At 39.5% G+C, this 14,167-nt stretch overlaps 1 protein-coding gene across 1 annotated transcript in view; it reads left to right on the forward strand.

The window, feature by feature from the left end:
• The window catches only part of LOC122935689 (hyaluronan and proteoglycan link protein 1-like), a 98,147-nt gene extending 85,992 nt beyond the window's left edge, over positions 1 to 12,155 (forward strand). The window contains exons 4-5 of the mRNA XM_044291522.1: positions 2,054 to 2,356; positions 11,716 to 12,155. Coding sequence (XP_044147457.1) covers positions 2,054 to 2,356; positions 11,716 to 11,999 — 587 coding nt within the window. The 3' untranslated portion in view covers positions 12,000 to 12,155. The remainder of the gene's footprint in view (positions 1 to 2,053; positions 2,357 to 11,715) is intronic.
• Positions 12,156 to 14,167: the final 2,012 nt, after the last annotated feature.

Genomic DNA, 14,167 nt, shown 5'->3' on the forward strand with positions numbered 1-14,167 from the left:
TTTATGTAATATTGAAGCTTTGGCCCTCCTTTCTAAATGATGACCTTTTTCATGTTGTGTGTGACATTTCAGTGCACTCATCTGAGAGATATAATAGTTTCTGTGTTATATTATAATCCGAATGCATTTCCTGTCCCGTGCGTGATGTGATTTTATGGGTATGCTGACATTCTGAATTGCCATTATTTAACCAGACAAATTAAGATTTTATTTAAGATTAGAAATCCAACAGAAAAAAACTTGTGGCATGCTCCATCGGAGGTAGAAATTTGCAAACTCTGTGCACCAGAAATCTGCCATCAGCTAATGCCACCCCCAGACCTCACGTGAACGGCACCTGGCAGGGATGCCCTTTCACTCCTTTATTATTTGTTGTATCCACCTTGGTGATAATATCCATGGGGTTCTGTGATGAATAGGGAGTATAAATTGTCATCATTTGCAGACAATGTTTCATTGATGTTGTCACAGCATACTTCCCTTTGCAACCTACATGTTCTGCTGCAGGCTATATTGTCAGGCTATAAATTTAAGACAACTAAGATGGAAGCCCTTCCACAACATCTTGAGCAACCTCAATGAGATCTCTACAAAGTTAATTATACTTATCTTTGGCAAACATCTACCTTAAGATACATTGGGGCCTCTTTAACGAAATATTATAATTTGTCATATATGCAGGATTTGCCTGAAATGGAGAAATTGGATGTTTGCTCAATAAGTGGAACACTCAGCCCTCACCACTCATGGGTAGGATTGCTGCCATGAAGAAGATAGTGTTACCTGAATTGACATATGTCCTTGAGAAATTATCTATTTCGGGTTCTCTGATGGAGTCTTCCCAGCTTTACTGAATGCTAATGCAGCACATACAATCTCTGACAGACTATGTGCAGTGAGCCCCTGAGGTGCCAGTGCAGAGGGTGGGAGTAGGAGTGGCCCTGATGAGGTGTTGTATCACAGTGTACTGCTTCAGGCCGTTGTTCCCTGGGGATCGGTGAAGTGGAAAGGTGGTTCAAGGAATCAGGCCAGAAGTAAAAGTACAAAAGTATCTCTTTACTTAGTGCAGAAGATAACTTATGGCACATCCAGCAGTATTAGGTATACAGTGCAGTTCCTGGCACCAGATGAGCAGGTATGGGAGCTGGTTATGTGGCAAGTTAATTACACTTGCAGACACTTGTGGATATAGATGTCCACTGTGTAACACAGTACAAGCTTGAAGATAGTATGGCCTGGTCGTTATTCAGGTTGATGGGTATCTGACCTGTTTTCCCTCATAGGCAGCAGGGTTTGTAAAGCAGTAGTTTTGCTGGTCCCTCTGTTGTCTTTTTCTGCTGTAGCTTTTGGGAAACCTGACTTCTGGATTCTGGAATCTCCATGGAGTAACCGTCTCACAGGAGAACTCCAAGTCCCTGTCTCCAAATCCGTTGGAGTAAGAGCTCTAGCATGTGCTTCCTATCTCCTCACTATCTAAACTCGAACTCTCCCTCCTGGCAGGAAGTAGAACCAGCCCACTACTACCAAGAGAGTAGGATCAGTATGGTTAACCCTGTTCCTGCCAACTATACCTCTTTTACTGGAATACACAGCCTAAACATAACTTAATACATAATAAAACATTTGCAGATACCCCCGTCTACGTTATTGCACATGTCTGACTCTACACTAAGGCCTATAGCAGTGATGGCTAACCTTGGCACTCCAGCTGTGGTAAAACTACAACTCCCAAGATGCCCCCCTTGCTTGGCTGCTCTCAGAACTCTGTAGAAATAAATGGAGCATGCTGGGAGTCGTAGTTTCACCACAGCTGGAGTGCCAAGGTTAGCCATCACTGGCCTATAGCATCCATGAACTGCCATACAGGTTCTATGAAATGGACTCTACTGTGTACATAATCTCTTAGTATAAAATAAGATTGACTAACCAGTGGAAAACCTGGAAGCATAAAAATGATCCACTGGAAATATAATCTTTCCCATATATGCTGGTAATTATGGGCTTGCTTTAAATTTTTTATATCATCTAATACACTTTCTTGTTTGTATTTCAGGTGTTCTATATCCATATTTTCCACGTTTGGGTCGGTACAATTTCAATTTCCATGAAGCGCAAAAAGCCTGTCAAGACCAGGATTCTATAATTGCCTCTTTTGATCAACTATATGATGCATGGAGGTCAGGACTTGATTGGTGCAATGCAGGGTGGCTAACTGATGGATCAGTACAATACCCAATTACCAATCCTAGAGAACCCTGTGGAGGCAAACACACTGTTCCTGGAGTTCGAAACTATGGCTATAGGGACAAAGACAAAGGCAGATATGATGTCTTTTGTTTCACATCAAACTTCAAAGGTAATAAAACATGAAAACACGAAAATTCTATAATAGTTCAATTCTGGACAATGCTTTAAAAGTGTTACTATTATTTTACAAAACTTCTCACATCTTGATACTATGTCAAATATTTTGATCAGTTGTGGTCTCATCAACTGGATTCACTGATCAAAACCAGCCATTTATATAAACTCTTTGAAGCCACTTTACCTAGACTGTGGAGACCTGTAGTTCCCAGATATTAAATAGGGAGTTTTTCCAGTAAATGTAATGGGCTATGTGTTGGATTGTGCAACGACATCCCATCTACAATCCCTATACGCAGAATTAGAATTTCTTTCAGCTGATTTCCTTTATTGCCTAATCTCTCCAGGTTATTTGGCTTCAGAGTGTGATAGTGTTAACTAACTGTTGTATACATATGTCTCACTCCAATGTCCAAATTATGAGAAATTTTTGGTAATTGTTTGGGCCAGTTTTTTGTGGAATCCTACTTTGTAACTCTTTGTTTTTCATATATGCAAACATTGTTGTAACAAAAGAGGCTTGTTTACTGAGAATTACACTAAAGTACAATAAAACAATATGCCCACGGCCTCATGCACACAACCATTTTTCGGGTCTGCATCCGAGCAGCAGTTTTTGAGGCTCGGATGCGGACCCATTCACTTCAATGGTGTCGCAAAAGATGCGGACAGCACTCCGTGTGCTGTCCACATCCGTTGCTCCGTTCTGAGCCCCCGCCCAAAAAATATAGCATGTCCTATTCTTATCCATTTTGCGGACAAGAATAGGCATGTCTACAATGGGCTGCCCGTTACGTTTCGCAAATTGCGGAAGGCAAACGGACGGCTTCCGTTTTTTTGCTGATCCCCAATTTGTGGTCCACAAAAAACAGCACGGTCGTGTGCATGAGGCCTATGTCTGATAATATTTTACCCCATGATGGAAATATGTTAATCACCTGGAGGTTTATGGGCAAAGCATTTTGTGAGGGATATCTTTCTTTTTAGGTGTTCTTATATCTTATTTCTCATATACATTACAATATTTTATCACTGATCTCTTACACTCAATCAGAGCAAACTAATACGACCCAGTTGGTGCCTTTCTGGGTAGCTGTTGGTGCTATTGTGATGGATCCAGTCCAGTTCTCACCATCAAGCTGTGGCTAGTGATTTAAGTGAAATGAATGCAGGATTTTATGAGTCTGTTTTGATTTATAATGTTGTTTGAATGATTTTTAAGCAGGGGTTGGTGTAGGCACATTCAAGCCCTGTGTAGTACAGACCCAGTTGGTCTTCCTGTAATCTGACTCTGTTCATGGATAAAAATCAAATGTATTAAATTGGGCTTTCTACCACCAGAATTAATGTCTAGACTGCCCCTTGAGGTCAGTTATGCATATTCTTCACTATATTAGATATTTTACTGTTTTAAAGGGTTTCTGTTAGAATTTTCACTATTAAACTGGCTGACATTAGCGATGTGCTAATGTCAGCTGCACCTAACTATGCTACTCTTGTGATTATCCATGCCCCGTAACTGCAGAATTCTTACTTTTATAATATGCAAATTAGCCTCTAGGATCGGGGGGGGGGGGATTGCTCCTGCTCCTAAAGGCATTACAAGCAAGCGTCCTTCCCTCACCGCGACTGCGCCGAATACTGGACGGCGCAAGATTTCCTAAGCGCACAGGGGCGGCAGGAGGATGCGAACGCTGCCTGGCCCTGTCAATCAAGACTTGGAGGGCCTGTGATGAGGTGAGAGAACGGAGCCTCTAGGAGCAGGAGCAACGCCGCCCTTCCTGCTCTTAGAGGCTAATTTGCATATTCTAAAAGTAAGAATTCTGCAGTAACGGGGGCATGGATAATCACAAGAATAGCATAGTCAGCCAGTTTAGTAGTGAAAATTCTAATGACAGAAACCCATTAAAGGGGGGTGTCCAAGTAAAAAATAAAAATCTGTATGGTAGGTAATTAAAATAACAAAACAAATTATACAGATGTAGCCACTGTTCTTTTTACTGGATTAACGCATTAACACAACAAAAACACATTAGAGTAATTCAGCAAATTGTGTTAAAGAGACCCTCCTGGTGCAGCTGGCGTCAAAATATTGCTGGCTATGTCTGTACTTACTGACTCAAACCTCCTCCTTTCCATCACCACCAGTCCTGTCCTCCCTGCTGGGCTGGCGGCAGCAGTGATGTGCCTGTATACCACATGTGACTTCTGCAGCCAATCGCTGACCTCAGCGGTCTCATTCCATATACCAGTGAGGCCTGTGATTAGCTACAGTGGCCATGTGCAGCATATGGTCACATCATCGTTGCAGCCAAGAAGCTGATGTTATGACTGCAACATCGGGAAGATCGAAGCAGCAGTGCTTTGATCTGGTAAATGCAGCTTGTTTTATTCCTTTAACCCCTTCCTTGCCATGCAGAATTTTTTTTTTTTTTTACTTCAAACAGATTCAAATGTTGTCGTTTTGTTTGCAGTATTCTGCACTAGACTTTACATTTACTAGGCCTCTGATATTTTGTTGCAATTATCCTGCTTCAATCATGTAACAGCTTCACACGATAGCAAAATAATTAACAAAATTTCGACAACCTCGCTGAATGATCCGGCAATTAGCGTTCCATGCAGTTCCTTATTTCTTTGATGATCAGATAGAAATGTGGATTCCTAAGAACCTATTTGCTATTATTCATTCCATTTAATAGCGTATAGCCTATCACAAAATATATGATACCGCAATTAATTGATAAGATGCTTCTATTTCTGGGAGTGTTTGACTGAGAACACAGATTTCTGGCACCAGAAGATGCTAATGGGAATTTAAGTGTTGGTTTCCATGGAGACTATTTTCTTCACATTCCTCTTCAGACTTATGTTCCCTGAGATTAGGAAAAGGTTCGAAAATAATTATGAAAGATAAAATATCTGTATACTTAACTACCATTAAATGTGTGTACTGCTTTACAAGAGAAGCTTACAGACACTTTGGGGACATTAACAATACAATCTACCGTATTTTATCAAGTTGGTGACAAGGCGGCAGGAGATATGGTGACTTTAATAAGGTCATACATGAGCCTGGAAACCAAACAAGCAAAAGTCCAAAAATCATAGCTTGGTTACAAAAATCATAACACTTGTAGAATGCTTGATTTCCATATAAATTTTTTTTTTCCATAAATTTCCCTGAAATCCTCTGTTCTGTAGCAGTTTCTATACCCTTCTCCTTTTAGAGCACCTCTGTGCGCAGATCCATGTGACTGGTTTAATTCCAGGCATACTTTATCTCCAATGTGGACATAGACCCTCAATGCTTAACCCCTTCCAGAGCGCATAACGAAAATACTGCATTCTGTAGCTTGCAGAGAGATAGTTTGCATATCTGCCATACAAAGTATTTAAGGGTCTCCTTCCTATGGAGGATTGGGGTTCCTGCTTCAGATGGACAGTTATTGCTGTAACAAATGGTAGTTAAATAAATAAATAGATATAATCATTAAAACATTTTGGAAAATGTAAAAAAACTGTTAAAAAAATATAAAAAGTAAAAAAAAAAGAGCCAAGTAAAGCTAAAATAGAGTTTTAGTTTTTGGCCCTATAGTCATAAGTTACACAATGTAAACATATTTGACATCTCTATTCATGGTAGAATTAGGCTACTTTTACACCTGCGTTTTCCCTTTCCGCTATGTAGATTTGTCATAGGGTCTCAATAGCGGGGGGGGGGGGGGGGACAATAGGGACAAAACTGAACTCTGAAGGGAACGGAGTGCTCCAGAATGCATTCCATTCCGTTTCTTTGCGTTCCCATGACGCACACAAAAGCGCTGCAAGCATCGTTTCTAAGTGCGTCTGGAGATGCGGAGCAAGATGGATCCGTCAAGACTCATAATGTAAGTCAATGGTGATGGATCCATTTTCTCTGACACAAAATTTTTTTTTTATCCGTCCCCCATTGACATACAGTGGTTTTAGAGACGGATCCGTCATGTCCATTTTAGAGATAATACAACCGGATCCATTCATGCAGACTGTGTTGTATTATCATGACGGAAGCATTTTTGCTGATCCATGACGGATCCAGCAAAAACGCAGATGTGAAAATAGCTTTAGATAATCCATTTTTAGGGGTAAATATTGCTTGTTGAACAATTGAGCATGAAAAATAAGAAAATATTTTTCTATTTTTATTTGTCCCTGACTAAAACCTACAAAATTAATGAACACCCACTCCAATTCGACATAATATGAAATCTCCTTGTATCCCACAAAAATGGTTAAATATTTCAAAAGTTACAATTTTGCTCTGGTCATGGAGGCCCAAAACACTCGATAGTCATGAAAGGGTTTAAAGCACAGGGGATTTCTCATAGGTTAAAAGGACAAATAAAAAAAGGTAATACCTAGTTTATATAGTTATTCATTTACTATGAACCCCTGTTGCTTCCCATGAAATAACTTAAACAGATTATTGTACTATGTTTCCCATAAAACTTAAGGAAGTGCAAAAGATAAGGGATATCATCTTGGCAGTTCTCTGCAAAACTTTTGCACAGAAGAGGTGCCAGCTTTGTACAGTACATGTGTGTCAGTGATGTACTGTTGAACATTAGTTCCGCAGAGTAATAGACGTATGACACTAGGCAAGCATTGCATATCTGTAGCATACCCTATATAGTCAAGAACTTTGGAAATGACCTGTATATGCATCAAAGTACTGCAAATATCAATGCTATAAGTTATTAAAGGGGTTGTCCTGCAATCACAATGTATCACCCAGACACAATATAATGCTTAATTTCCCCTGTGGGGGCACTACTGGTAAGTTGAGCACTTTTTGCCAGATTTCTCCCAGTTTACAGCTATCCACTTTGTCATAAGTTTATTGTGAATCCAAAGGATACAATGCATTCAGGAAGTTTTCAGACCCTTTTCACTATATTCACATTTTCTCCCATCAATCTGCACTCAATACCCCATAATGAGTAGGTGAAAACAGAATTTTAGAAATTTTTTACAAATTTATTAAAAAGGTAAAAAATAAAATTTTACTTGGACATAAGTATTCAGACCCTTTGCTATGACACTTAAAATTTTGCTCTGGGGGCCTCTCATTTCTCTTGATCATCTTTGAGATGTTTCTACACCTTGATTGGAGACCACCTCTGGTAAATGCAGTTGATTGGAAATGATTTTGAAAGACACACCCCTGTCTATATAAGGTCTCACAGCTGACAACCCATATGAAAGCAAAAACCAAGCCATGAGGAGAAAGGAACTGCCTGTAGAGCTTGGAGACAGGATTGCATGGAGGCATATATCTGGAAAAGGGTAGACAAAATGTCTTCTTAGGCCTTAAGCACACGACTGTATGTATTTTGCGGAATGGAAATACGGACATAAGGAAATGGAATGCACACAAAGTACCTCCCATTTTTTTTTTGCGGACCCATTGAAATGAATGGTTCCACATACGGTCCGCAAAAAAATTGGAACGGACAAGGAAAGAAAATACGTTTGTGTGCATGAGGCCTTAAATGGAAGAAGTTTGGAACAACCAGGATACTTCCTAGAGCTGGCCACCCCACCAAATTAAGTAATCAATAAAGAAGGCTTTGTATGAGAGAGTTGACCTAGAACCAAATAGTCACTCTCACTGAGCTCCAAATATACTGTGTGCAGATGGGAGAAGGTCAACCATCACTGCAGCATTCCACCAGTCTGAGATTTATTGCAGAGTGGCAACATAACAAACTGTGGAAAAGTGTCTGAAGACTTTCCAAATGCACTGTAGGTCATGAGTGTCTGATTACTAGAAATCTCACTGCTGGAACCTTCATGTTCCTTAGAATGGATGTCCTACAGTATTTCCCCAATATAGTATGTCCCCCATTTAAAGACCATGGAAGTGATAGGGATAGTTGAGCACTGTACTCCGCTATCTCCATCAGTACCATGGACATTGAATGGAACAGCAGGCCTTACGTGCAGTGGCGTAGCGTGGGTTGCCAGCACCCGGGGCGAGCCATGTATTGCGCCCCCCCTCCCAACCTGTGGACACGCCCCTTTTACAGCTAATGTAGCAGTCCTATGTAACACCACAGATAACATGGTGACAACGCTCTAAGTACAGATGATGTAGTAGATGGGTATAAGGCCCCAGAATTCAGAACACGCACAGTGTGACCTGAAGTCTGGGGCCAGGATGCAGCAGGGATGCGCCAAATTCTCAATCCACCCCCCCCCCCCCCCAACCCTACCGTATAACAAATATGTGTTTGGACATTACATACATCACTAAAAAATATACAGTATAATACAGCACCACATACCTCATCCATCCAGTGACGTCTCCTGTGATGTAGACTTTCCTCAGCATCTTCATTCAGAGATAAGACCGCCATGACACCTTCTTTCAGCCACGTCACATCTCTGCAGAGTTTTATTAATATTAGTTATTATTATTATATATAATGCCCCACTCTGTATAATGACCCCTCTGTAATATTAGGATATATAATGGGCCATTATATATCCTAATAATACAGAGGGGGCCATTATATATAATAATTATCCAGAGGGTCCATTATATATCCTAATATTACAGAGGGGTCATTATATAATAATTATACAGAGGGGCATTATATATATATAATATTAATACAGAGGGGGCCATTATATATCCTAATATTACAGAGGGGTCACTATATATAATATACAGAGAGGCCATTATATATTATAGTTATACAGAAGGGGCCATAATAAATAATAATTATACAAAGGAGCCATTATATATTATACAGAGGGGCCATTATATATTATAATAATACAGAGGGGCCATTATATATCCTAATATTACAGAGGGGCCATTATATATTATAGTTATACAGAGAGGCTATTAATAATGGGCCCTCTGTATAATTATTATATATTATGGCCCTCTTGTATAATTCTAATATATAATGGCCCCTCTGTATTATTATAATATATAATGGCCCCTCTGTATTATTATAATGGCCCCTCTGTATAATATATAATGGCTCCTTTGTATAATTATTATTTATTATGGCCCCCTCTGTATAACTATAATATATAATGGCCTTCTGTATAATGTATCATGGCCCCTCTGTATAATATAAAACGGTACCCATTCTTTAAATACTGTATACTGGCCACCTCCATAGTGCCCCCAGTATGGCCCCTAGACCAGTACTTACATAAAAAAAAAAGTACTCACCTCTCTTCATCACCTCTTGCAGTCTTTGCTTGGGCGTCCCGGCGCAGGCGGTCAGGAACACATCACCGTGGCCTCCTGCGCCGCGTCATCGCGTCATCTCGCGAGACCCGGCGCAGGCAGTCAGGAACACATCACCGTGGCCTCCTGCGCCGCGTCATCGCGTCATCTCGCGAGACCCGGCGCAGGCAGTCAGGAACACATCACCGTGGCCTCCTGCGCCGCGTCATCGCGTCATCTCGCGAGACCCGGCGCAGGAGGTCACGGTCATATAATCACGATCTCCTGGACTCCTGCGCCGCTCTACTGCGTTTTAAAGCTTGAGGCCAGGCGGAACGGAGGGGATGGGAGCCATAGGCTTCCATCACCCTCATTTTACTGCCTTCTGCCTGGCGCCCCCTACAATTTGGCGCCCGGGGCAACGGCCCCCCTGGCCCCCCCCACGCTACGCCCCTGCTTACGTGCAACTGTTTCTCCATTCAAAAGCGGGATCTCGGACCTTGCGAGGGTCCAGGGAACACCAGTGATCAAGCACTTATCATCTATCCTGTGGACAAGTTATATGTTGTTATTGCAGAACAACCCATTTAAAAGGGTTGTCCACTTTGGACAAATCTTAATGTCTAAAAAGAACTCTTAACAATAAGTTGATCAAAAAGTGTCCATGCTGAGACTTCAGAGGTCAGCTGTAAACTGGGGGAACTTACTATAAGTGTTTGATTTTTCAGCAGCACCTCCACATTGAATATTCTAGTGTAACTAACCTTCCGAACAAAAATCTATTCTAAATGCCCTATAATTATTTATTGTAACATATATATATATATATATATATATATATATATACCTTTTTACTGACTAAATAGGCACCCAATGATCATGGTGTCTATAGCGTTTTGGAATACATATGCCAGTACACCACTGACATATCAGTTGTGTATGGGTGTATAGATTCCACTGTACTGCAAGCAGAGAGGCTGCAGTGAGCACTGTACTGCCAGGAGCACACATCACTGCTCCTACCTATGCCCATTCCCATAAGCTGAAGCCTGGCATAGCACATTGGGGCAGGTCGCCTGTGCTAATGTGCTATGCAGAGCTTTTAGTAGAACGGGCACAGGCAGGAACAGGAATATGTTATGCAGAGCTCCTGTGTGTGTCTGCTGTGCTCTGCTAAAAACTCTGCATTACACATTGATACAGGATCTCCTGCACCACTATATTATGCCATGTTTCAGCTGAGGGAAGTGGGCATAGACAGGAGCAGTGATGAATGTTTCTGCTAGTACAGCACTCATTGCAACCCCTGTACGGTGGAATCCATACACTGCTGAGATTTCAGCGGTGTACTGGTAGACGGATTACATACCTTCACACAGATACACACATACAGTAATAACCACATATATCTATGGCTGTTCCATCTTTCCAAAAATAGGAGCTTTCTTTTTTATCCCTAGTTCACTATTTATGCAAGGCCTATAACCAATATTTGCAGAAACTAAATTTGCCAAATCACTTGGCTGATGTATAATTATAACACTTTCAAATTGTTTAGGTTGGCAATCTGAATCCACTAAGGACATGCAGATGATGGTTTTATACTTACTTTCCAGTGAAGGAGACATGCACTATTTTACATGTGACGGGGCACAGTACTGAAATATTTAAATAAAAACAGGTGTTCAGAAGCTATAAAAAAAAGTCATACAGGCTTCTTATAAGGCAGTGCTAGAAGTCGGTGCTCTGTCCATTGTGTAGTGGATGGAGCTGCACCATTGTTCCTATTGAAGAGATCTGTAGAAGTGTTGCAGTTACAAGCGTTGTCCACTGAACAATGGACTGAACTGTGAGGTTCTGGCTTCCACCACTGAGGTTACTCAGAAACAGCAGGGGTGCAGGGTGCATATTGATTGGCCATGACTATAAAAATCCTGGAATACCCCTTTAAGGTTTGAAGGAAAAAAATATGAAAAAAGGTTATATAGTACTGATCTATGTACAGAGCAGTAGTGAGGAAGGTTTCCTTTATACATCTAATGTATTGAATATGTTTATATCATTAACATGTGTTGGATTCAGCTGCATTTGTAATTTTTTATCTCCACTTTTTTCAATAGGTCGCTTCTATTACCTAATACACCCAACAAAGCTTACATACGATGAAGCAGTCCAGGCCTGTATCAATGATGGAGCTCAGATTGCTAAAGTAGGCCAGATGTATGCAGCATGGAAACTCCTGGGTTATGATCGCTGTGATGGAGGATGGTTGGCGGATGCCAGCGTCCGTTACCCAATCTCAAAGCCGAGACGACGATGCAGTCCCAATGAGGCAGCTGTCCGCTTTGTAGGTTACCCAGACAAGAAGCACAAGCTCTATGGTGTTTACTGTTATAAAGCATAGAACTATAGCACCCTAAAACACGAAACAGTATTACAAATGTTAAGAACATGTGAAAAAAGATTTATTTAAAAAAATGAACTCCTGCAAGCTATAAAAACTGTGATAAACCTTTTTACTTACTGTAAGAAAAACTATTGTCATAAATCCATATCAGTTGCTTAGTTGTGTTTTTTTTCCAGTTATCTGTTAAAATATGTAAAAGAGTTTTAACTAGGACTGAATTGTAATTTAAACACAATTAATATGGGCATGCCATAGCTTGACAAATCTCAAATGTGGAATGTAAAATTATTCCGAATAGAAATGTATAAAGCACATCTTTTTAATTTCTATATTTTATTTTTTATTTTAATTTCTGGATTTTTTTAAAATGCACTACTAGGAAGAGATATAGTATATCAACAGGTGCTTGTTTCGCAAAATAGATAGATAGCATACTATTTAAACTGTATTTGCTTTGGAACGTGGTTGTTTTAGTATTTTGAGGGGGGGGGGGAGAAAAAAAAAATATTAAAAAGGAAGAATGATAACAGCCCAGTACTGTAAGAAGCACAACCAAGATCTTGTGAACGTTTTAGAAAAGTTGAATTACAGGTAGATTTGACTAGTTTTCTGGGCTATTTAAGCAGCACAGGCTGTTAAGTAAGACATATTAAGCATCTTCTCAGGGCAGTTATACCAAGTGAACTGCTGGACAGAAAAGAACACACTTAATAATTATAACAAATATATTATATGTAGTCTTTAACTATTATTGTCTTTATAAAGAGATATTTAAATGTTCATATTTACAATGGAAATTAATGCAATTCAATATGGTTATTCACCAAAAAATATATAATACATGATCCCTGTTCTATAAAGATTTCTTTCTTCTCATATATAAGAGCACGTGCCTATATTGAAACATAAATATACCTGGTGACCATGACCGCATGCTTATTTCTATGGCTATGATGCTGTCCCTAGTCAATGACATGGCCAGATATTAAATATACATTTTGGTAAGCATGCCGATGCAAACAATATAATCCCTTATTGAGAATGTCACTAGTATTTTATTACTATGCTTAGATACATTTTATTAAGAAAAAAAATAAAAGAAATCTAAAAAAAAATGAAATTTACCCTGCTAATAACATAATATATACTGTATACTCAAATGTATAGGGTACTGATTCTAGAAATTGTGGTAAAAAGAAATGGCCTGGATTCTTAAAATATATCTTGTATCTTCATCATAATTTCTTGGGGAAAATGTAATAAATGATCGAGTGTATTTATTCCATACATTTTCTGATATGCTAGAAGCATATAAAGTTAATAAGATATTATGATACAGAAAAGTTATATCCATTTTTAGAAAATAAGCATCATATGTCACAATTATATCTAAAGGGGATATCATAAGGACTTGTACAATCACTTAAACAGTCTTACTGGTTTTTAATACAGTTCGTCAGATTTTGTATTGGACCTTTCAACTATATCAAATTGTTTGCAAATGCAAAAAGCACAATAGTTATATTATGTTGTACTTTTACAGAACTTAGAGGGGTTGTAAACTAAAAAAAGCCCCCAAAATAAATAATTATGAATGAAATTATATTTTAATTGTCAGTGTTCCTAATATATGGCATATGTATCAGCCACATAAACACCTCTGTGTCGAGACTCTCTCTACGAGACTGAACATGATCTCAAACGAGTTCAACGTGATCTCAGAAAAAAAAACACCAGTCGAATTCCCAATAGTTAATCAGCAGCATGTAAAGCTAGCCATACACTTGTTGTTTGGCCCACAGTATCTCTCCTGACTCCCCCATACACATATGTTTGGCTGAACATTTATGTATTGTCAATGGGGAGAGAGGAAAAAGCCACTGCCACTTCAGCATATATCCTGGGAGATAATTCATTCGGGACCCTCCACAATTTCCCTCCCAATTGAATAATCGGGGGCTGAGCTTTAGCAAAGCATAACGGATAAATGGTTTTATTTCATAATTTTGTGGTTTACAACCGCCTTAACTACTGTAAAAGAATATGTTTTTGAAGAATAAACCTGCGCGAGCAATAGCTAATAATAGTAACTAATAGGGTCAGTTATACGACTACTTTGTTTACATTGGTGGAACTCAGGCATGGGACAGACAAGATCTTTTCAG

The sequence above is a fragment of the Bufo gargarizans genome, chromosome 1, assembly GCF_014858855.1.
Source record: "Bufo gargarizans isolate SCDJY-AF-19 chromosome 1, ASM1485885v1, whole genome shotgun sequence".
NCBI lineage: Eukaryota > Metazoa > Chordata > Amphibia > Anura > Bufonidae > Bufo > Bufo gargarizans.